This window comes from Typopeltis vanoorti, chromosome 17, assembly GCF_054136105.1.
Source record: "Typopeltis vanoorti isolate ZY-2024b chromosome 17, IOZ_Tvanoo_1.0, whole genome shotgun sequence".
Classification (NCBI taxonomy): Eukaryota; Metazoa; Arthropoda; class Arachnida; order Uropygi; family Thelyphonidae; genus Typopeltis; species Typopeltis vanoorti.
This window is the reverse complement of record NC_143565.1, coordinates 1,601,751-1,628,229: the sequence shown is the minus strand read 5'-3', so window position 1 is coordinate 1,628,229 and position 26,479 is coordinate 1,601,751. Positions and strand designations below refer to the sequence as shown.

The following is a 26,479-nucleotide window of genomic DNA, read 5'->3' as shown; positions in this document are numbered from 1 at the left end:
GCCTACAATGATTAAGTAATCTTGTGTTCTGAATTATGTTTTGGAGATTTTTATAGAATTCTTATGTTTCAGATTTTTTATAGAATTCTTCTGTTTCAGATTTTTTCCTTCTTCGGGTGCATATATTCTTATGTAATAAATTTCATATTTAATTAAAGTCTAGCCATTATTATTCTTTCAGAGATACAGTTATGTGATTAAATTTTGTTTTTCCTTAAATATAAAGAGCTAATAAGCTTCATTTCGGCAACAAAAACATTATTTAAATTAAGGGGATGTTAAATCCCACATTGTTTTAAAACCGAATAAGAAACTCAAAGATTGGAATCAGAGAGTTTCTTGCCGAATATAGTATAGTAAACTATAAAGTATCGGCGATCACTAAGCGTCCGCTAAATGCAAGTGGCCCAGCACGTAGTGCCATACCGGAAATCTCGCAGCAAAGTCGGTAAAGTTCTGATCACTATTCTTAGGTATTTACCATAATGTAAAAACACATTTCCTAGGAAATGTATGCTGTTATTACATTATGGTGGTGAGGTCACTACCCAGACCGGTTTCAGCCTTTTTTGAGGCTTCATCAGTGAGTAGCTAGACCGGGTTAATACCAAAGTGTATAGCGAAAAGAACTTTATACTCTGCTAAACGAGATTCCAAACAGGTGCAACCATTAAGTTACTTAAATATAAAGAGCTAATAAGCTTCATTTCGGCAACAAAAACATTATTTAAATTAAGGGGATGTTAAATCCCACATTGTTTTAAAACCGAATAAGAAACTCAAAGATTGGAATCAGAGAGTTTCTTGCCGAATATAGTATAGTAAACTATAAAGTATCGGCGATCACTAAGCGTCCGCTAAATGCAAGTGGCCCAGCACGTAGTGCCATACCGGAAATCTCGCAGCAAAGTCGGTAAAGTTCTGATCACTATTCTTAGGTATTTACCATAATGTAAAAACACATTTCCTAGGAAATGTATGCTGTTATTACATTATGGTGGTGAGGTCACTACCCAGACCGGTTTCAGCCTTTTTTGAGGCTTCATCAGTGAGTAGCTAGACCGGGTTAATACCAAAGTGTATAGCGAAAAGAACTTTATACTCTGCTAAACGAGTTTCCAAACAGGTGCAACCATTAAGTTACTTAAATATAAAGAGCTAATAAGCTTCATTTCGGCAACAAAAACATTATTTAAATTAAGGGGATGTTAAATCCCACATTGTTTTAAAACCGAATAAGAAACTCAAAGATTGGAATCAGAGAGTTTCTTGCCGAATATAGTATAGTAAACTATAAAGTATCGGCGATCACTAAGCGTCCGCTAAATGCAAGTGGCCCAGCACGTAGTGCCATACCGGAAATCTCGCAGCAAAGTCGGTAAAGTTCTGATCACTATTCTTAGGTATTTACCATAATGTAAAAACACATTTCCTAGGAAATGTATGCTGTTATTACATTATGGTGGTGAGGTCACTACCCAGACCGGTTTCAGCCTTTTTTGAGGCTTCATCAGTGAGTAGCTAGACCGGGTTAATACCAAAGTGTATAGCGAAAAGAACTTTATACTCTGCTAAACGAGTTTCCAAACAGGTGCAACCATTAAGTTACTTAAATATAAAGAGCTAATAAGCTTCATTTCGGCAACAAAAACATTATTTAAATTAAGGGGATGTTAAATCCCACATTGTTTTAAAACCGAATAAGAAACTCAAAGATTGGAATCAGAGAGTTTCTTGCCGAATATAGTATAGTAAACTATAAAGTATCGGCGATCACTAAGCGTCCGCTAAATGCAAGTGGCCCAGCACGTAGTGCCATGCCGGAAATCTCGCAGCAAAGTCAGTAAAGTTCTGATCACTATTCTTAGGTATTTACCATAATGTAAAAACACATTTCCTAGGAAATGTATGCTGTTATTACATTATGGTGGTGAGGTCACTACCCAGACCGGTTTCAGCCTTTTTTGAGGCTTCATCAGTGAGTAGCTAGACTGGGTTAATACCAAAGTGTATAGCGAAAAGAACTTTATACTCTGCTAAACGAGTTTCCAAACATGTGCAACCATTAAGTTACTTAAATATAAAGAGCTAATAAGCTTCATTTCGGCAACAAAAACATTATTTAAATTAAGGGGATGTTAAATCCCACATTGTTTTAAAACCGAATAAGAAACTCAAAGATTGGAATCAGAGTGTTTCTTGCCGAATATAGTATAGTAAACTATAAAGTATCGGCGATCACTAAGCGTCCGCTAAATGCAAGTGGCCCAGCACGTAGTGCCATACCGGAAATCTCGCAGCAAAGTCGGTAAAGTTCTGATCACTATTCTTAGGTATTTACCATAATGTAAAAACACATTTCCTAGGAAATGTATGCTGTTATTACATTATGGTGGTGAGGTCACTACCCAGACCGGTTTCAGCCTTTTTTGAGGCTTCATCAGTGAGTAGCTAGACCGGGTTAATACCAAAGTGTATAGCGAAAAGAACTTTATACTCTGCTAAATGAGTTTCCAAACAGGTGCAACCATTAAGTTACTTAAATATAAAGAGCTAATAAGCTTCATTTCGGCAACAAAAACATTATTTAAATTAAGGGGATGTTAAATCCCACATTGTTTTAAAACTGAATAAGAAACTCAAAGATTGGAATCAGAGAGTTTCTTGCCGAATATAGTATAGTAAACTATAAAGTATCGGCGATCACTAAGCGTCCGCTAAATGCAAGTGGCCCAGCACGTAGTGCCATACCGGAAATCTCGCAGCAAAGTCGGTAAAGTTCTGATCACTATTCTTAGGTATTTACCATAATGTAAAAACACATTTCCTAGGAAATGTATGCTGTTATTACATTATGGTGGTGAGGTCACTACCCAGACCGGTTTCAGCCTTTTTTGAGGCTTCATCAGTGAGTAGCTAGACCGGGTTAATACCAAAGTGTATAGCGAAAAGAACTTTATACTCTGCTAAACGAGTTTCCAAACAGGTGCAACCATTAAGTTACTTAAATATAAAGAGCTAATAAGCTTCATTTCGGCAACAAAAACATTATTTAAATTAAGGGGATGTTAAATCCCACATTGTTTTAAAACCGAATAAGAAACTCAAAGATTGGAATCAGAGAGTTTCTTGCTGAATATAGTATAGTAAACTATAAAGTATCGGCGATCACTAAGCGTCCGCTAAATGCAAGTGGCCCAGCACGTAGTGCCATACCGGAAATCGCCGGTATGGCACTACGTATGGCACTGAAACCGGTCTGGGTAGTGACCTCACCACCATAATGTAATAACAGCATACATTTCCTAGGAAATGTGTTTTTACATTATGGTAAATACCTAAGAATAGTGATCAGAACTTTACCGACTTTGCTGCGAGATTTCCGGTATGGCACTACGTGCTGGGCCACTTGCATTTAGCGGACGCTTAGTGATCGCCGATACTTTATAGTTTACTATACTATATTCGGCAAGAAACTCTCTGATTCCAATCTTTGAGTTTCTTATTCGGTTTTAAAACAATGTGGGATTTAACATCCCCTTAATTTAAATAATGTTTTTGTTGCCGAAATGAAGCTTATTAGCTCTTTATATTTAAGTAACTTAATGGTTGCACCTGTTTGGAAACTCGTTTAGCAGAGTATAAAGTTCTTTTCGCTATACACTTTGGTATTAACCCGGTCTAGCTACTCACTGATGAAGCCTCAAAAAAGGCTGAAACCGGTCTGGGTAGTGACCTCACCACCATAATGTAATAACAGCATACATTTCCTAGGAAATGTGTTTTTACATTATGGTAAATACCTAAGAATAGTGATCAGAACTTTACCGACTTTGCTGCGAGATTTCCGGTATGGCACTACGTGCTGGGCCACTTGCATTTAGCGGACGCTTAGTGATCGCCGATACTTTATAGTTTACTATACTATATTCGGCAAGAAACTCTCTGATTCCAATCTTTGAGTTTCTTATTCGGTTTTAAAACAATGTGGGATTTAACATCCCCTTAATTTAAAAAAAAAAAAAAAAAAATTTTGTTTTTCCATTTATTGCTGATCATTATACATTAAAGATACCAAGCAATTTCATAAACTGGGTTTTACTCCTTTTTTACCAAGTAAGCAAACAAGCAATTAAGCCAAGTTTGCACCTGAAGTATTTTCAGATCTGAGGCAACTCATGGTAAAGGTGGAATATGCTCTGATCACTTGCCTTAGTATCTCCCATAATGCAAAGCACATTTTCTTTCAGACATGTACAATGCTATGCATTAAGGGAAGGGCCACTACCCAGACTGGTTTCGACCTTTATTGAGGTCTGGTCTCATCATTGGCAGCCAGACCCTGAGGTGGTAATGCCAAGGTTGAACTAATGCAGAACTTATCATTTTTACTTAATTAGTTGATAAGGGCAAAGCACCTTGTGGCAGCTTGTTTAGGTGAAATTTATAACTTCTCATTACTTCAACCTTTTTTTTCACCACCTCAGGGTCTGGCTCCCACTGATGAGACCTCAATAAAGGTCGAAACCGGTCTGGGTAGTGGCTCTTCCTTAATGCATATCATCATACATGTTCACAAGAAGATGTGCTTTGCATTATGAGAGATACTAAGGCAAGTGATCAGAGCTTATTCCACCTTTACCACGAGTTGCCTCAGACCTGAAAATACTTCAGTGCAAACTTGGCTTTCTTGCTTGCTTGTTTGCTTGCTTGGGAAAAAAATAATTAAAACCAAGTTTATGAAATTGCTTGGTATCTTTAATGTATAGTATACCGAAGGTAAAAACTTGCTGATCATGATGGCTATACCTGCAGTTGCTTGTTTTTCGTTGAGTGCTCCACTGTATATTAAACTGAAGTTCTGTAGAGCCATTTGATTTTTTCTTTGTTTCTGAAATGACTGCTATTTCTATTTTCATTTCTGTTAGAGCTTTTTGCATTTCTTCGATCTTGTGATTGATGCCTCTTATGTTTACTGTTCCGATCTGTAGCCAGTTCATAGTTCCTTTTCCATTTCGTTTTCCATTTGGGCTGTCTGGTTTTTATTCCCATGAAATTCCCGAGTGAAAGAATTGGTCAGCTGGGCAGGTTACCAACCATCTGCAGTCTAGTCTGGTGATGGGGCTGCCATCTTAGGGCCTCCAACATGCTCTTTGGTCCGGGACTGCTTATTGGGTATTTGCAGCCAAACACCATTTCTGATGGCCATTTCCCCTATGTGCCACCTAGGGACCCGCTTGGTCACAGTAGCTCTGCTTCAAGATATCAACATACAGGCACTAAAACAGACTCCTGAGGCACACCACTAGTGACTTTCCTCTTTCAGGATATTACTTCCTCATACACAACTTGCTGATAACTATCAGATAGCCATTCTCCGATCCAATGCACTAATGTAATATTCAAACCCATCCACTCTAGTTGGACTATCAACTTATCATGCATTAATCTATCAAAAGCCTTTGCAAAATCGAAGTATACTACTGTGTATCCCTCTCCTCTGTTCAATGAAGCAATCACCTTATTGTAAGTATGCAGATTACTAAAGGGAAACTGAGGTAGTTGTCCCTCGAAAAGTCAAGAAACTCATTTTCTTTGCCATTTGCTATCCCATCATCCTGGTGTATATTGCTATAATTAAAATTGCCCATAATGATCACCCTTTTCTTATTTGCTTGGCTGATTTGATTATACCTTTCATAGTCACTACCATCCACATTACCAGTGTTGTGTCCCAATTTATGATTATTAGGCTTTCAACTATCCTTACATGTGAAACTCTACTTGTCCTCATCCAAATCTTATCTATGTACAAGATATCACCCAAATACAAATATTCAAGCTTCTTCTCCCCTTAGTGTCCCTAAATATTTATTTTATACTGCACCTTTCAGGACATTTAGTTTAAGATATAAAATTCAAAAACAAGGAGCAATTACCAAAATATGTCTGAGTGTGAAACTAATATGCAGTCGTGACCTTTATCTCGTAACTTAACAAAATTCCCCCCCCCCTGCATGATTAGGTTCGTACGTTTGCATGATTAGGCATTGAGATTGCTGCTCAATGCACCAGGATGGTGCATTGAGCGGCAATCTCAGACAACTGTATTCTCAAGGAAGAAAAGTTTATTGAACTCTTAAACATGATACAATTCATTCTTTATCAAATAAAACTCAATTCAATACTAAGAATATATAATACAAATTAACACTAGCTAAACACAAGTATTAGGTTAAGATCCTATATAAGAATTGTGATCATATCGCTATAACAGATTCTATACATACAAACATGTATAATTCTAGAACTAGTTGACCATTTTTTGTCTAACCTCTTACTGATCTGATCATGCTATAATTCTGTATTTTCTAGGACATATATATTCATTTACTCTAATTTTCTTACTAAGACAATATGGATTACATTTATCCTTTCGCTGAGCTAATACACACTTTTGACCTTTAAAACTCTCTTAAATAAAATACAATGTACATGCATAAATCCCTAGGCACATGAATACTTATTAATGTATAGTAACAAGCTCATTCTCATTCTTGTCTGACATGTACTAAAGTCCTAGTATTCTCATTAATCCCTTCAACTGTTCAGTAATTGAGCAATGATTACAGTTACATATGATTTGAACTGACACGAGTTTTTTACAGTACCTTTTTGGCTTGGGTCTTCTACACTGGTCTCTTCCCTTTTCCGATTGTACCTTCCTAGGACGAACTCTTCTATAACTTATCACTCCTAAGTTCTTTTGGCACTAAGATGGGCTTTCACAATCTTTACTTTACATTCTTCAATCAAGGACATACATAGGATCATCTATTCTATGGCTGTGAAATTCACCACGCGGGCACTGACTTCTTTATAGAATTTTCTTTCTCTCGTTACGATCACTGGACGATGAAACACACTGACATTATCTTCTTTCTTTTTAACTAAATGGTGTCCCTCCTTTCTTACAATAGGAACACTGAATCGAAATCCCGCACACTTTGTTTCCTTATTGTGTCGGATGGAGAAAACTCCTAACCCGTCACTCAGGAAAACTGCGCGAGACCTATACGAAGATGCATGAAGAAAACTCTGAGATTTCACTCACCAATTAGAGTGCTGTTTTTCTGCCAAAACATCGTGCGGTCTGTGTGCACGCAACTGACACGACGAAGTCTCAATTTGGGAATTATGACCTTGTGCTTTAGTTTTTGTTTAAGCTAACCTCTATGTAATCTATACTAAATTAATCCCCTTTCCAAACTTTTCTAAGAATTAACTCGAATCTTTAATCTCTTATTTCAAGTGTAAAAACTATCCTCTCTCATACAAAATCCTATGACTAATCTTCTTTGCTTTACTTAACCTTATTTTATCATATCACAACTGTAATAAAATTCCCTCCTTTTTTTTATTTAGTTCAACAAAGAATTTCATCTATATTTTTCACTTGGATGTAAGCATGTTTTTCTTTCTTTTAATTTTTTTTATTTGTTACTTTCAAAGGCTCTTAACGATATCTGCTCAGGAACAAGCTTGCTTACTTAGTTATCTATACAGGGTTTTTATTTCTTCTCTTGTTACATTGTGATAACTGAAATTTTCACACTCTTAAGTTATCAGGGTGTAACACCAGGTCTATAGCAACATCCAACTAATTGTTTCATTCTATTCACGAGCCTCCATAGCTTAGTCGGTATAGACAAAGCCCTTTGGTTGGAAAGATTGGTTTGATTCCTGTCCATGATGTGAGTTACCTATATCTGGTTTCTTTTGACTAAAGGTGAGTTAGCCAGTCTCATATGGAGGTAGAGGGTTTTTTTGTCCCTCACAACAGGCAAACTGGCCAGAGAACACACATGGATTTACAGTCATAAAATACATACTTAATTTCCTCATTAGGTAGACTCAACCAATTCTAAGAGACAGTGGAGGAATGGGGTAAACCCCATATGAATAAATAAATAAATAAATAAATTTTATTCACCAGTATCTCACACTGTACTGCCTCAAAACTACTGGAACCATTTCACTCTTGCATCTCTACTTTGTATGGACATAACCCTTTCTGTGTAATCAATAGCACTCTCCCTGCTTTTTTACCCTTTCTATCCTCATGAAACAGATCATATCCTTCCATCTCTATTCCTGTCAGGATATCATCCTCATCCAACCATGTCTCACTTATTCCAATAATTTTTGGGGGAACAGATCTATAGCTAGTTCCACTGACACCACTTATTTGATGTGACTTCTCCATCTCGAGCCATTTCTTTTTCTCCTTATTCATCTTTGAACCTTCTTCATATCCAACTGTCATCCCCTTCCCTTTTTGTCTACACATGCATTCACATCCTCTTGGAGCATCTACCTTTCTTACACTGTGTTCCTCTGTCCATCCTGAGCCTCTCTTTTTCCCTGCCTGTCTTGCACACCTGTTCTCTCATTCTTTATACTCATGTGGCTCACTTCTTCATTTATAACCACCTCTTCAATCTCTCCTATCTTACTCTTTCATTCTTCCACATCACTTCCCACTTGATCTGATTGATTCTCTACACTCACTTCTCTGTCTTCCAGCAGCAGTCTCTCCAAGTGACTCGTACCAAAACCACTCAAATGCAGTCCAGCAGTCCATCACTCCTATACAGTTCACTTTGTCCTTCAAACTCATTTCACACATTAACAAACTGCACTCCTTTCTCCTCACACATTTCCACTAACTTATCATTCATAATCCTTGCTCTCCACCTCATCTCACCACTGTCATATCTGGGCAACATGCTTACTACCTTTCCTAATCACACTATTCTCTTTTACATGTGGACAGACTTATGTGTTCATCGAACATGTTGTTTATTTTTTAACGGTATATATTAGAACACAGAAACTAAGTAAATAATTAATTTATTAACTTATTGCTGATATTTTGCTGGTGTTATAACCAGCATCTTCAGAGCACAAAAACACAGTTTGTCACAATACACGAGACTATAACAACATGGTGTAATCAACGGACTAGTTAAACAAAATTTGTAGCAGCAACACAAAGACTAGAGTCCTGATTTTTGGTGCCCTCTATCTGAAAAAAACAAAACAAAAAAAAAACCTAGTTTTTTTTCTTAAGATGACCGTCTCCCAGATCTTAGGCAAGTTAATACAGCCATATTCGTTGAGATTTGGAGTGTGTTTCAGGGCTTCTGTCGCCTCTAAGAACAATCTCTCTGACTTGTAAGAGCTTCTGTGTAGTACTTTTGTGTTTTCCCAGTTGATCCTGTGTGCAGGGGTATTGAGAGCATGGTCTGCTAGGCCCGACTTGCCATAGTGATAATTCTGGACGTATCTTTTGTGTTCGCTGATGTGGATGTTCACAGTTCTTCCTGTTTGACTGTAGTATCCAAATCTCAACAAATATGGCTGTATTAACTTGCTTAAGATCTGGGAGACAGTCATCTTAAGAAAAAACTTTTTTTTTTTTAAGATGACTTTTTTTTTGTGTTGCTGCTACAATTTTGTTTAACTAGTCCGTTGATTACACCATGTTGTTATAGTCTCGCATATTGTGACAAACTGTATTTTTGTGCTCTGAAGATGCTGGTTATAACACCAGCGAAATATCAGAAATAAGTTAATAAATTAATTATTTACTTAGTTTCTGTGTTCTAATATATACTGTTAAAAAATAAACAACACTATTCTCTTTTATCCGTCTCAACGACCTCCTGGTATCCAATCTGATGTGTTCTTTGTTCACAGTCAAGTCATTTGCCCCTATTGCAACTACCAACTCTTTTGCTCGCTTACATCTCATATCTAATGCCTGAATCACTCTTCTCATTCTACCTCCAGTTAAACATACTTTGTGCATCTTCTCGTCCAGCACACCTTTAATAATTGAATCACCATATTACTCCACTCACGGGTCTTTCGTTACCTCTTTTATACCAACGTTATTTGTTTTCCCCATTTTCACTCTTCAATGCATATCTCAAATTCTAAATAAATTTAGTTTAATCCTTTATCCAAGTGTAAGCAAACAAAGTTTGTGCCTGAAAATATCTTCAGGACTGAGGTAAGGTGGTACATCCCTAGGCAACTTGCAGCAAAGGGGGATCAAGCTCTTATCACTCCTTGTCTGAGTATCTCCCATAATGCAAAGCACATCTCCTTGCAGACATGTATATGCATTAAGGGAAGGATCACTACCCAGACCAGTTTCGACCAGTCCTGAAGATATTTTCAGGCACAAACTTTGTTTGCTTACACTTGATAAAGGATTAAACTAAATTTATTATTGTCTAACCAAGTGCAAAATAAACTTCCAACATCTTTCTCTAAATCCAGAGTAATTTAATAATAATGTGGTACACCGGTCGGCAACTCATATAGGTAAATATGACCTCTCCATTGCTTCTGGCTTAGTGTCACCACTCTGGGTCTGCCTCCCACTGACGAGACCTCAGTAAATGTCAAAACCGTTCTGGGTAGGGACCCTTCCCTTAATGCATAGCAGTATACATGTCCGCAAGGAGATGTGCTTTGCATTATGGGAGATACTGAGACAAGGAGTGATGAGAACTTGGTCCACCTTTGCTGCAAGTTGCCTAGGGATGTACCACCTTACCTCAGTCCTGAAGATATTTTCAGGCGCAAACTTTGTTTGCTTACACTTGGATAAAGGATTAAACTAAATTTATTATAGTCTAACCAAGTGCTAAATAAACTTCCAACATCTCAAATTGTCTTAACTTCATTCTGCATCCATTTCATCTCTTGCCTCATCTTAACCAACTGAACTTTCAAATCTTGAGTTACATTTTCGCTGTCATTCGTTCTTTCAAATTTTTGAACTTTCAAACCTTTTGTCACACTTTCACTCTCGTTCATTCTCTCAGTTTCATTGCCAGCTATACATGCTTGTTTGCAGTCAACGTGGGTTGCCACCTTTTCTTTAACTGCACTTTGTGTTTTAACTTCTGCCACATTTACATCACTTTTGTCTTTCTGACTATCGATTATTAAGTTTCTCAAATCGCTTGTTCTCTTTTTCAAAACTTTTTTAACATTTTTTTGCTGATGTTTTACACTGCCTTTTCTACAGACGAGCACTCATTCTCCTCGTGGCATTCTCACTACAAACACTTTCAGTTATCAACATATTAGCACTATCAAGTCCTCATTCAGCTAACACTTTGCACATACCCTCCTTCCATCCTTAAATATCCACAATTCATATATTCAAACAAAACATGGATAAAATCACTGCCATCTTTCCTTTGCCAGTTACTATACTAAGTTCTAATTTCAAAAAATTCAAAAATGAACTTAAACAAAAAATCCACACACTAATAACACTGTAAGCACACAACCGTTGCAGCAACTCTTACTCATTAACACACACTTATATACTATTAATTATTTCAAAAAATGTATCTGAAACAGGAGCCCTCTTTAGACACTGCTACTTCTCTCACAACACCAGCGACCTCTAAACTAATTTGGTCATTCGCCTCTGGACCCCTCTACAACATATGGGCGATGTGAGTCTGCAAAATTTAAGGTAACCAGTGGTGTGCCACAAGGATCAGTCCTTGTTTCAATGTTATTCAGTCTGTACATCGATGATGTTGGGAAGTTGACAGAAGACATGCAGCTATTTGTGGATGATTCAAAATTACGTAGGATAATCAGGAATGTGGCTGATATGCAGTACTTGCAGAATGATTTGAACAGGCTGAAATTGTGGACGTGTGAAAATGGCTATAAGTTCAATATTAATAAATGTAATGTCTTGCACTTTGGTGTGAGTAGATATCCAGTATTGTATTATATTGGTAGGATTATGCTAGGGTTCTAAGAGTTTTAGTAGATAAGAAGTTGAAGTTCGAGTGCTATATATCAAAGATTGCACATACAACTCAGAGGATAATTGCAATGCTGAAACAAACTTTTACATGTAAAGATAAGATGATTTTGTCTCTTGACAAGACCTCACTTGGACTATGTTGTGCAGGTCTGGTCACCTGGTTTCCATGGTAATTCTGATAAGTGGAAAGAGTGCAAAGGAGGGTGTTAAAAATGATATCAGAATTCTGGACTACTGATTATGAAGATAGATTGACAATTTTTTAATATTTCTTTTCTTTTATGCAACGTTATTTACTTATTTATTTTTATTACCTTGCATACAGCTGTAACCATTGTAATTGTGCAGTATGACTTTTGCTGTTCTTGTGCCAATAAACCGTAAACCAATCAAGCTATCTACATTCCCTTCCCTTTCTATTCCTATTTAAACTTCGTATTTTTCATCTGACAATACAGGCAAGTCGGCCATTAGAACACACACATTTAACAACATATTGCACTGGCCTCATTGCCTGAGTTACTCCAGTCATAAATCAACCAACCAGTCATCCTTTCCTGTTATATGGTAACTATAACATACTGTCTATAGTAAACTATAGACAGTATGTTATATAGTAGTGTGCATAGTTTTATTGCTCATTTAATATTGCAATGTTGAGAATCTGAATTTGTGTAATTTGGCTTTTAATCTCAAAACTTTTATCTTTTTTAATCTAAAATGTTATTATAATGTTTATAATTCTGGAAGGAAAATACCATAGAGTTCTGAATTATAATTATTTAAAAGTGAATAGCTGCAGACCAACCCCAACTTAGCTAAGAGTTCTGTTCTGCAAACCTTATGTAACAGGAATTTTACATAAAGTTGGATTTAACTCATTCCCACACCATTAATCACACCTGCATGTATTTCCGTGGTGCGTTAGCATGTTTTAAAGATTATTGCTGTTTTATTCACATGCACATTAGATTTCAATTTGTAGTTATTAAAACAATATAATACAGTATAATCAGTATGAGGAAAAAAAAAAATATATATATATATATTTAATATGGCTCTTCAGCAGTGGTGCACTCAGGATTGGGGAGGGAGGACGAGTGAGTAGATGATTGAGAATACACACTATGCATTGCATACGACATATGACTGAACATCTGCAATGATCGCCAATACATGATACCGTGATTTCCTTTGGCACGGCTCGGACAAATGAAGTAGCTCTCAGTCTGCCGAAGCACTACTTTGTTCCCCTTGTGTTCACAGTGGTCATGATTCCCAAGAGCTATAGAGTATTCCCACCTTATGTGATTGCTAATTCATGAGTAGTATAGAAACAGAATATGACACAACATAAATAAAAAATGAATTTTAATTAAGAAAAGATTTTTGAAAAATTTTCTAGTGTTTTTTTTCCTTTTTTCTTTGGGGGTGCCAGGGCTCCTTGGCTCCCCCTCTGGGTATACCACTGCCTGTCAGTCTTTCTTATGAAATTATCAAGAGATGATTGAACAGCAGCTTCTTTCTTTTTTATCTTCACAAATCTCCCAATAACAGGCCAAAGTGTGATCAATTTCTCTTTGGACTTTTAAGAATCATCAGACATTGGGATTCATCTTTTCCAAGTGTGCTGTTCCTGTTGAAACACATGGAATGAAATTGACATCTCTTTCATCACACATCATCTCAGCTTCTGGTTCAGAAGGCCTCCTCTCAGCAATTTTGCTGCTTCTAATTCAGTGATTTCTGTTTTCCCATTTGAGTCTGCAGCAATCCTACATGGCATACTTTCCACAAGCATACAATAGCGATCAATGGGAATTTTGCACCATTCTTCTTATAGGCAGTAGGCATGTAATGAGGTCCTGAACTGTTGTGAGTCAGATCTCCCTTGACCTCACCTGATGCGTCAGTTCATCCCACAGATGTGTAATAGAGTTGAGGTCAAGGCTCTTTGGAAACCAGTCAAGTGTGGTGACATTCACATCCACAAACCACACATTTACTGCAGCAGCCTTATGATATGCTGCATTGCTGAAAGAGACAATGGTCAGTTCCATAGAAATGCAATGCCATAAAGTAGGAAGCATTGCATTATCCAGAATGTTCAGATATCTCTCGGAGTTCAGTGTTTGTGGCACCACAAACAGAGGTCTGAAGCCAAACCAGGAAAAGCAGGATCACTGCCACTTCCAAAGTTCATAGTTGGGGATTATATACTCAGTAGAGGGTGTAGCATGATTCGTTGCACCATAACATAGCTTTCCAAGCTTCCACCGCTATACATGCTCTGTGCGCAACTGAAGATGACACTGCTTTTTGGTTTGGGCAATATGGGGTTTGCATATTATGGTCGTACCATGGAAATCCATGTTGTGAGCCTTGGTTCTGAATATTTTTGTGCAGATTTATGTTCCAGTTGATGCCTGGAACTCCGCATTGTGTCAGTCAATGAATGGCAGTTTTTCCATATTATCCTTTGTAGTGCTGCATGCTCACTTTTGGCAAATGTGATGGGTTGTTCACTGCAGATAACACTTACAGTTGACTCTCTGCACTTCCATCTCAGTATGGTATTACTGATTGTTGATCTGGGATTGCTCAGTTTTTTAACAATTTCGAGATAGGCCTTCAACATGGCATCATATCACAATGCCTCTCTCAACTTCATCAGTTCCCTTCTCTCAGCCATTTCACCCAGACACAGTTGCACTGACTTGGGAGAATGATATTCATCCAATTTCTACGAGCTTCAAACACGACTCATTACATGGCATGATGTACCTTACTCCTGTTTTACCAGATGTAACTGTGTCTGTTTTGTTAATCGGAATGGTCATGTCAAATGAGCTGTTCTCTAAACCTTTTGCATTCATCTGGAAAAACTGTTCTTATTTTAGTATACCATATATATTTATCCTCCAGATGAATTATATTTCTTTATGGTTTTTTTTTTTGCTTATAGGGGTGAATCTGGAGCTGGTAAAACAGAAAATACTAAAAAGGTTATTCAATTCTTGGCATCGGTTGCTTCTTCCAAGTCTCGTTCTACTACTTCTGGCTCACATAATGTAAGTATATATTTGAGAGAACTTAATGAAAAAGTTTACTGTATGTCAAAGGCAGGACTGTATGTTAGACACCTGTCAGCTATAACTGTACCACATGATTTGACTGTGAAAGGTTAACTGTATGTTCAAGACCATATCAAGTGGTCTTGATGTGGTCTTGGAGAGTGAGGGGTAGATTTTTGCATGAGAGTTGTTAGTGAGTGGAATGCATTGCCTGAGTGCGATGTGAATGTAGGTAGTATAAATTACTTCAAAACTCATTATGATAGACATGTTACTAGGTGAGTGGACCTCCCATGATGAGTTTGTTGACTACATGGAGGTTACCAAGATAATAATAATAATAATTCTCACAGTCTTATTAACATCTAACACAATCAACATTTGATACACCTCTGATTCTTTCACCTTTAATTCTCCTAATCCTTGCCTCCCTTCTACATGTTGCTCGGCATCATTCACATCATTTATTAATAATATAGTTTTTTCCTATAACTTAAATTGCTATTATGGCAAAAAGCAAACAGTTTTTTCTTTGTCATTATAAGCCATGAAAAAAAAACTCAGTAAAATAAAAACCTTTAAATCTATACATATAACTACATTAGCATGTTTCTTAATTTTGATTGGTTCTAAAACTTTGTCAGGCAGACAGTACCAGTGATGTCATATTACCGCAGCAGGAACTCAGTAAACAATAAAAAAAAAAAACATTTAGTTTAGAAGAAACATATTTTGGGAAACAAATACTTCTTTTTCAACTTTCCAAGTTTAATATCCACTATTAATGATCAAATTTTGCATATTCCATCACTGGGTAAGAAATAAGCTAAATTACTGCTATCTGCTGCATATTTAATTTAGTTTGCCATGTCGTGATTGTCTGGTTATTTCATTGTATGACTGAATGCTCTATAAGATAGAATGATGCATGTTTATCCTAACGGACTTGATTAGCTGCGTGGTTAGCGTACCCACTCTCCAACCTTAGGCTGTGGGTTCGAAACCCATTGTGGGCATGAATGTTCATGAGTTTCTTATACCACTGCCTCACTTATTGGAGGCCTGAAGTGTCTTGGAAAAGTTCTGTCTTTGGTCTCTAGAGCAGGGTTTCTGGACTATGTAAAAAATACTTAATAATATGTAAAAGATACTTAATAATAATATAGGAATACATGGATAACACACTCTAAACAGAAATGGTAAAAAATTGATTGACTTTGTAGTTTATAATAACCTAAAAATAATGAATTCCTTCTATAAACATAAAGACATACATAAATATACTTGGGCAGCAAGAGGATGGAAATCAATATTTGATTACTTCATATTAAATGAAAAGACATCAAAATTTTCACTAGATGTTAGAGTTCACAGAGTATATGAAATAAGCAGTGACCACTTCCTTGTTAAAATAAAATTAAGACTACCACCTAAATGGCTGCAAGTAACAAGAACAGAAAGAAAAATTGAAACATTTCTTTATAAAACTAGACTATTGAATGACACAAATGTACAATGGCTATATGAACAAAGAATTAACCAATATCTAGAACAAAGAATTAACCAAATTAACCAATATCTAGAACAAAGAATTAACCAAATTAACCAATATCAAAGACCCAATGTATATAAGATTTTGAAACACTTAAATGCAGATACCAAAGAAAAAACATAAAATTAAACACTGAATTGAAATTAGAAAAAAAGAATTTAAAAAAACACAGCTGGCAAACAATTAACGAAAATGAAAAGGAAATAACTGAAGAAGAATTAGAAATCAGCCCGAAAGAAACAAGAAACGGAAAATCACCTGGAGAAGATAAGCTAGGTTCAGAACTATATAAATATGCAGGAACAAGATTCAAAGAAAGACTCTTATTATTTTTAAATAAAATTTACTCAACTGGTATCCCCCCCAATAGAATGGAAAAAAGCAATTGTGATTCCTATCTTTAAAAAAGGTAATAGAGATGACCCTAAAAACTATAGAGGTATCAGTATACTAAATTCCTGTTACAAAATATATAGCAGAATCGTAAATAACAAACTAATGAAATATTCCGAAAACTTTATTCTAGAAGTACAGAATGGATTTAGAAAAGGACGATCATGTATAGACCCAGCCTTTTGCCTAAAATTAATAATAGAGAAAAGAAGAGAATATAATTTAGAAACGCATATTGCATTTATTGACTTTGAAAAAGCATTTGACAAAGTTAAAAGAAACATATTATTTAACATATTAAAAGAAAGACAAATACCAAATAATATCCTAAAAGCTATCATAAGTATATATGAAAATAATCAAATACAAATAAGATTAAATCACAAGCTATCATATACAAGAGAGATAAACCAAGGGATCCGACAGGGATGTCCCCTCTCAGCAACTCTTTTTAATATCTACTTAAATGAAATAATAATAAAATGGAGTAAAAATTTACATCAAGGAATTAAACTTTCTCCTACAGTAAACTTAAACACTCTCTCTTTGCCGATGACCAAATATTAATTACAAATTCTGAAGATAACTTTCAGAAAGCTATCTTAAATCTAAATGAGATATCCAAAGATTATGGTATGATAATATCAATGGAAAAATCAAAAACTATGGCCTTTAAAGGACAAGATCCAGCAAGAACTAAAATAGTAATAGATAACAAGATCTTAGAACAGGTGAATTCATTTAACTACCTAGGATGTATGATCACATATGAAAATGAAAAAGATATAAACGTAAAAATTGCAAAATATTTAAAAATACAACAGGTGTAATTAACTCTATATTTAAACCAAACCTAGTTCAAAAACAAACCAGGCTAAAAGTATACAATACATTAGCCCTACCGGTCTTAATGTATGGAAGAGAAATCTGGACAATAAAACAAAAAGACAAACAAAGATTAACAACAGCAGAAATGAAGTTTATGAGAAAAACTGCAAAGTATACTCTATTTGACACAAAAGAAACGAAGATATTATGAAAGAATTAAACCAAGAACCAGTAATAGAAAAAATGAAAAAATATAAACATAAATGGATGGAACACGTTCAAAGAATGAAAACAGAAAGATTACCAAAACAAGCCTTAAAGTACAAGCCATTAGGAAAAAGAAAACCAGGACGTCCTCTTAAATGATTCAACAATGACTTCTAAGGCAGGAACAGACCATGCTAGGCCTAAATCCTTGATACGCATGATGATAATATTTTCTCCAATGTTTTGGCAATGTCCAGGATTGTCCCTGTGTGCTGCTCCCATTTGTATCCAATTCTGATGCTTTCCACAGATCTGAGAATCTATTGTTGTTTGGTGGAGTGTTTATATATATATATATATATATATATGAAGCAATGGATTTACTTGGCTATGCGACATAATAAATGACTAGAAGCTGAAAGATACCAAAATTGAAAAATACCCTTTATTATTATGACCCTTTTCTTGACCACTAGTTTTAATAAATTAAAGACATAATTCTGTATGTTAGTCAAATAAATAATAGTTTAATATCCGACGTTTCACTGACTAATATCTGTCAGCATTTTCAAAGGATACATTGGTAAGCAATAGAAAGTAACAAAAACTAGGAAACTAACCGACCATTCTAAAAATTATATAGTTATCACTGCGTGTGATAACAATACGACATGTGATACAGTATGCGTGTCGCAAGTACAACTTTTTATTTGCTGAGATATTTATTGTAATTTTTATGAAAGTTCATTTCTTTTTGGTTAAATGATCTGATTAGAGTTTTCCATATATCTGGTAGGATTAGGCCTCGTGTCTTATTTATGTTACCTGTTGAACGGGCAACTGAAGCAGCTTCTTTGAATGTTCTAGAATGGTAGTTCTCTTCTATATAGGGCATATGACTAATATCCCATTCATATTATGGTTGGTAGAGGCAAAGTGGGAAGAAAGGCCTGATATATCTTGTCTGTTATTCCTTACATAGCCTATTGTGTTCTTTCTTTCTTGTTTCAAAACTTCTAGATGTCTGTCCGATGTAATTGATACTGCATGAACAGGGTATGCTGTAAACTCCAGAGTATTTGTTGAAAGGATGGCTATCTTTTAGGATCTTATAAACTTTTGAATGGTCTCAATAGGTTTGAAGGTTACTCTGATATTATATGGTTTTATAAGAAGAGCTAATTTTTTGGATCATTTTTTGGAACAATATATTCTCACCAAGCATAAATTCTGCATCCCATCTTTGTTTTCCAAATTTTAAAACCTTACATTTTGCAACATTGAACTCATATCCCCATTTCCACGCCCAATCACTCGATCTGTTCAAGTCTTCCTGTAAGGCCACAACACCTTCACTACACTTCATGGTTCGTCCATGAAGACGTTGACCTGCTGACTCTGTTGACCTGCCTTTTCAATTAAAGTTTGCTATGGGAAAGGACCCAAGGACTGGAAGGAAGGTAAGATAGTGCCATTGTCCAAGAGCAGTAGCAGACTGGAAGTGCCAATTTATACATCAGTTTGAATTTCATCAGTAGTTGTTAAGATCATGGAGAAATTAGTGAGAGACCATATGCAGCGTTGGGCAGATGAGGGTAATGTTATCTGTGAGGACCAACATGGATTTGTTGAGGGGCAGTCTTGCTTTAGTAATATGATTTGCCTTTTATAATAATGTGACAAAAGCAGTTGATGAGGAAAAGGCATATTCAGCTATTTTTTTTGGATTTACAAAGGAATTTGACAGGGTGCCAAATGATAAGCTGATATTTAAAGTTTCAGCACATGGGTTTAGATGAAAGTTTCTCCTTTCCCAACCTACCACCCATATACAGTACTAACGTACTATAGGTTGACAAGCCAACCTCTCGTATATGGGGCCTAAAAAAAAAGAAAAAAAAAAAAAAGGCAGAAGGTTACAAGTGGGGTCCCACAGGGCTCAGTACTGGACCTGTATTTTTTAACCTTTATATGAATATCATTGTCAATGGATTGCAAATGGATATTCAGTTGTTTGCAGATGATGTGAAGCTAGGATGGGTAGTAATAGTGCAGATGTGGCAACCCTGCAAGAGAATTTGAATAAACTGAACAAATGAATGAGGGTGTCAGTTTAATGCAGCAAAATGCAAAGTCTTAAAGTTTGGGTTACATCGATGGGAAATGGCATACTCTGTTGGAGGAGCTGTACTGGAGGAAGTAGGGGAAGACAAGATCTTGGTGGTGGTGATTGATAGAAACTTGAAATTCAGAGAATATGTTTCTGCTATACAGAAGGACTCTGATCTGCAGTGATAAGCATTGTCATTTCATTTTATAAAGCCCTGATCAGACCACACTTGGACTATCGTTCTCAAATTTGGTCTCCAGAATTTCAAGGGGATAAATTAACTGTGGAAAAGATACAAAGACGGATGACAAAGATGGTCTCAGGACTGTACAAGGATAGTTATGAGAATCGGCTGAGGGAATGTGGACTGCAGAGTTTGACGGATAGAAGGAGAGGTGATATGATTGAGACTTAAACTGTTGAGAGGTGGTTACAGGGTTGACACTGGGAAGTTCTTTAGTTGGTGGAACAGGGTTTACGAGTGAGTACAAGGGACCATCATCTCTGGAAGTTACGAAAGGAACCTCTGAGCAGGGTGAGGAGTAGGTTCTTTGCATGGAGGGTAGTTGAACCATGGAATTCATTGCCTGATAGTGATGAGAACATGAATGGTCAATGAGTTCAATTAGTAGTATGGTAGACTTTGTATTTTCAAGGAAGGACCTCCCACGATGAGTCTTTTGACTCCATGGAGGCCTGAATCATAATAATAATAATAATAAACAATGTATAATTACATTTGCAAAAGTGGATATTAGATCCAAAATTATTTTGAAGCTGATTGTAGAAACTATGAAAGTTTCATAAGTTGACATGAGAGCTTACAAGAATACAGTCCTCGACATCCCCGAGTTGTCTTAGCTTGCACTACTTGATTTAAGTAGCTAAGGCATCTCAAGGATGCTGAGGATTGCATTCTCGTAAGCTCTCAGGTCAACTTATGAAACTTTCATAGTTTATACAAACATTCGGCTTTGAAATAATAATAGATCTAATATCCACTTTGCCCATGTATTTTACATCACCAAAATGAAGCCGTGTGGGCTCTTTCTTTTAGTAATAGATAATTCATAACTTTTAAATTGCACACCGTTCTGAGTAGCTGTTGGTTATCAGATCAACTGTTGCAGTATTGCAGTGCTTGTGTTTAAGTAACTCTTATTTTACTTAATAATGGCCCAAAGCACACGAGTGGTGATGCTGGCAATTCAGATATGCTAAAGAGAAGCTGTAAAGTGCTTTCTTTTAAGTGAAAAAGGTGAAAGTTCTCGACTTCATAAAGTAATAAATAAATAATAATAAAATGTATGCTGAGGTTGCTAAGATTACATTTACATTCAGATAACTTTTATTGCAGTATATTGTTATAATTGTTCAATTTTATTATTAGTTATTGTTAATCTCTTACTGTGCCTAATTTATAAATTAAACTTTTTCTTAGGTATATATATATAGGAAAAAGCATAGTATATATAAGATTTGGTACTATCCGTGGTTTCAGGTATCCGCGGTGTGTCTTGGAACGTATCTCCCACGGATAAGGGAGGGGGGACTATGGTATATTTTACTCCCATAACCAAGAGAGGCAGTCAGGCCTATAGCAAATAAATGTCGTGTGGGTTCGAAATTGTCAAATTGGTCATCAGGGATGAGATTTAGTTCTTCAGTGATTTTCTGCAGTCTTGTTAGTATAACCATCTCATCTATTTTTCCTAGGCTGGAGAACAATTTTCCTAGGCTGATTGGGTGATAGATTTTGAGGAATTGTGCTGCCTTTCCTAGTTTTGAGATTTTAAGATTATGTTAGTTACTTTTCATTGGGCTGGAAAGTAGTGATATCTTAATACTTCATTAATAATAGCAACATTGTGTTTTACTTCTTTATGCACCAGGCATTTCATGATTTTGTTGGAAATCCCATCTTAGCCTGGTGCTTTTGTATTGTTAAGCTTGGTAATGATTTTATGTACCTCAGTGGGATGTTGAAAGTTTATTTTTCACTTGGTTAGAGTATAATAAATTTAGTTTAATCCTTTATCCAAGTGTGAGCAAACAAAGTTTGCGCCTGAAAGTATCTTCAGGACTGGGGTAAGGTGGTACAACACCAGGGTAACTCATTGCAAAGGTGGAGGAAGATACCAACACTCCTGTCCCAGTATCTCCTATAATGCAAAACACATCTCCTTGCGGATATGTCTAATGTTATGCATTAAGGGAAGAGCCACAACCCTGTTGGTAGCTTACTTCACCTTTGCAACGAGTTGCCTGGTGTTGTACCACCTTACCCCAGTCCTGAAGATACTTTCAGGCGCAAACTTTGTTTGCTCACACTTGGATAAAGGATTAAACTAAATTTTTTATACTCTAACCAAGTGAAAAATAAACTTTCAACATCTTTCTCTAAATCCAGAGTAATTTATTAAAAAAGGGTGGCACACCATTTGGCAACTCCTATAGGTAGAGATGACCTGCTAATGCTTCTGCCTGGTATCTCAACTTGGGCCTGGCTCCCACTGAAGAGACCAAGCACTGGGACGTGGAGAACTTCTCGAGAAGCTATCCGGTCACCAGCTACTGGTGCTTCGGGGACGCTCACTCGCGAGGGGTGGGGATACTAATTCGCCTCCCAATCGCGGGGGGGGGTGCTTCAACGTCCAAAAGACGCCACAGGACGCCTAGTAACGGTGGACTGGAAGTACGGTGGCCGTATCATCCGACTGGCTGCAGTTTACGCCCCGAACAATCCATACCACAGAACTGGTCTCTTCTCTGCCCTTGAAAACTATCTCCTGGGAGCAGAACACCTAATAGTTGCAGGAGACTGGAACTGTGTGGAAGACACGTCTAGACAAAATCGGTGGGAATCCAAACAACGGAACTGGCGGCATTGCCGCTTTAAAACGATGCTGTATTAATTTTGATCTCGTCGATATCTGGAGGCGGAATAACCCCTCCAAAGTAGAAACTACGTGGTGCCGCGGCCAGATAGCGACAAGACTAGACAGGGTGTACGTGTCCCAAAACTTGGAACAATATGTTCAGAGGATACGTCACACTGCAGTGCACAACATGACAACCGACCACAAAATGGTCATACTCAAAATCACGCTCCCAGAGGTTATGGAAACAGCCAGAGGGCCTTGGAGGCTTCCTCCCACCTTTCCCAGTCTTTTTAGCGACCAGCTACAGAACCTCTGTGACAGATGGACAAACACCAACTGGGACTGGGAAAACTGGCTGAGCTTCAAGTGGCAGGCTAGGGAACTGTTCCAAAAATGCGGGTGCGAAAGGGCTTACCAACAACGCAAACGGCTGAGGGATCTCTACAGGGAACTCGGCTGGTACCGGACAAACAAACGGAGCGGAGTTCCCTGCGGACATCTTATCAGGCAAGTAGAAATAGAGCTGCAGCAAGAGCGGCAGAGTAGAGTCGAAGACCTCGATTTTCGAACGAGACTCTATCTCAGAAATTTGGAAACACCTTCCGCTGCATTCTACAACCAACAATGGGTGGCGGCTAATGATGAGAAAACGATTCACCAGATCGAGGAGAAGGGCCAGATTTTACGCTCAACCAACGAAATACTCCGTCACTTTCATCAGCAGTATATCGGTATCTTCTCTGACCGGCAGGGCACGGATGACTTCAGTGAGTGGGACGCAACACGTTTTCCCGATCATCTTAGTGCCCTGCAGGACAGGCCGATAACTGCAGCCGAATTAAAGGCCATGTGCAGAATGATGAAAACAAAGAAGACCCCAGGGCCAGACGGACTGGGGATAGAATTCTATAGATCTATCTGGGAATTTGCATTGGCAGCGTTAATAAACATCTTTAACGAATTCCTCACTTCGGGAAACATCCCTGAGGAATTCGTTAAGAGCCACACCATCTTTATCCCCAAGAAAGACCGAGATCGGACTTTGTCGAATAACTGGCGTCCAATCTCCCTAACCAACGTAGACTACAAGATTTTTGCAAAAATTATCTGCACGCGCCTTAAGGGCGGTATTGAAAAAATAATAACAAGCTCACAGGTCTATGGGATCCCTGGTAGATCTATGGAATTCAATCTCTTTTTGTTAAGAGACTTGATCAAACTGGCCAAAGAGAAAAAATACCCCCTGGCACTTCTCTACACCGACCTGGAGAAAGCGTTTGACAGCATCAACCACAGGTACTTGCAGAACATCCTACAAAAAACAGGCGTGGGCCCGAGACTTCGGCGTACAATTAAAAACATGTATGCGGAAGCCACGACCCAACTATCTATTAATGGGTTTCTAACAGAACCAATCCGCATAAAGAGAGGGGTTAGGCAAGGCTGCCCGCTAACCCCCCTCCTCTTCTCCCTAGCATTAGAACCCCTAATCAAAAGAATTGATAACACCCCCGCAATTAACGGTATTCCACTACCCCAAGGCTCCAGACAATGCAAAATAGTGGCATATGCAGACGATGTAGTGGCTACACTCAGAGACTCTGAGTCCATCTATATCTATCTGCACACGCTGCAAAAATTCAGCATAGTCAGTGGTCTTCGCGTTAACGCACAAAAAACCAAAATCAAAAGTTTCGGAAATTTCCATAGCACTGGACTTCCCTACGGTTTAATGCTACAGACAGCCCCTAACTATACTAGGCGTGCCCTTTTCAGACACCCTAGCACTACCAATCCAAAAATTGCAGGAGACAAGCAGGGAAAGGATAAGGCTGTTCAAACCAACCTTCTTCTCCTTTTATGGCAGAGCGACAGTAATAAAAACAATCGTCACCCCAATCCTGATGCACACTGTCAATATCACAGGCATCACACTGGCACAAGAAAATAAATTATCAAAAGAACTCCTGGATTTCTTCTGGAATGGGAGAAAACGCGAAGTAAAGAAAGAATACCTACAACTCAAACAGGAAGAAGGGGGTTATGCTCTGCCTGATCACAAAAGCTTGCTACAAGCAAACACGTTCAAAACCGTATGGAAGGCCTTAAACTCCAACCACATTTCTGGCCTACTAATTAGATATTTTATAGGACTTTTCCTCCCTCTCTTTGGGATCACGGACTATGCTGGACCCCGCGCAAGGGGGGTGCCCAAGTGGTACCGTACAGTAGTGAAATCGATCACAACACTCAGAGACAGAGGAATAGCAATCCTCACACACAAACCCAAAGCAGTATACTGGGATTTCTTCCAACTTTCCAGGCGTGATACACCCAATCTTAGTACAAATAATGAAATTCTCTTCAGAAACATCAAAAATAGCTGGGGACAGCCTTTTCATCGGGATCTAGCCTGGAGAATAGCCTACGGGCGGCTCCCGGTGAAACTGGTGAAATCCCGGCATGTACCTAACCCGTGCGACCCATTCTGCGATGTCTGCCGGGACGTGGAAACGGTGGACCACTTCTTTTATTTTTGCCCACCAGCCCAACGCATCTGGCGGAGACTCAGCACAGCATTGGGAATCCCCATGCTGACAGTTGAAGAGGTCGTACGACTACAATTCCCGCCACCAGTCCAAAAAACCCAAAAGTTCACTATCTTCCTAATCAATGTATAAAATATCACATCTGGAAAGTACGGAAAAAATCCCAGGTACGAGACGCAAATTTAATGTATGCAAGAATAAGAAAAGGTCTCTTTTTCTACTTACCCAAATTTCTTGCACAAGAAAGGCACTTACTAGGAGACTTTAAATTTGTGAATCAATACTGCAAACCACCGACAATATGCTTTCTTATACAGGGACGCATCAAGCCCTGTATATCTCTTTAGAACCCAAAAAACCCATCATCCCCCCCCCCACCCCAGGAAAAAGAATAACCTCTCTGTCTCCCCTAGCCACAAAGCTTTCGCTGGCACGATTTCTGTACTCCAAACAAGGGGCTGAGAGCTGAGAACCCGGGCGGCGAAGGCTTACTGCGAGGCGGTGCCGCTCCTCGTGAGCGGCATCTCCCGGGCCAGTCTCTTCCCCATTCTAAGTCCCAGTGGTACCAGGTATACAAGTTCCTCAGTAAGTTCCTATTCATTCCTACTTACCGGACCTTAAGTCCTGTTATTTTAGATTTAAAATAAATATTTAAATAAGTCCTATTATTTACATCTTGTCTTTAAAAAAAAAAAAAAAAAAAAAAAAAAAAAATTATTTACCTGGAATAAAAATAAGGATGTTATATCTAGTAACATAAAAAGAACCTCCATTAATACTGGAGTAAATCATTACTTTAGATAAAATAATATGTGAACTATAGACAAAAGTCTGTGTTTAACCTTTTTCTGAACAGATAAATTGAGATTATATGTTACAGACCAATTAGCCAATAAGGCTAAACAGGTTGACCGAGGCCTCTTTTTACCTCCTACTATCCTACTCTATCTTATATCATACTCCTCTTTTACTGTCTGCTGATCCTCAGCATGCTTTATTCTCCAAAGGCCAA

At 37.6% G+C, this 26,479-nt stretch overlaps 1 protein-coding gene across 1 annotated transcript in view; it reads left to right on the top strand.

Annotated features, from left to right (window-relative positions):
• Nucleotides 1-26,479, top strand: part of LOC150097089 (myosin-14-like) — a 1,147,103-nt gene that overhangs the window by 187,755 nt on the left and 932,869 nt on the right. Inside the window, exon 4 of the mRNA XM_090407039.1 lies at nucleotides 14,838-14,943. Coding sequence (XP_090263165.1) covers nucleotides 14,838-14,943 — 106 coding nt within the window. The remainder of the gene's footprint in view (nucleotides 1-14,837; nucleotides 14,944-26,479) is intronic.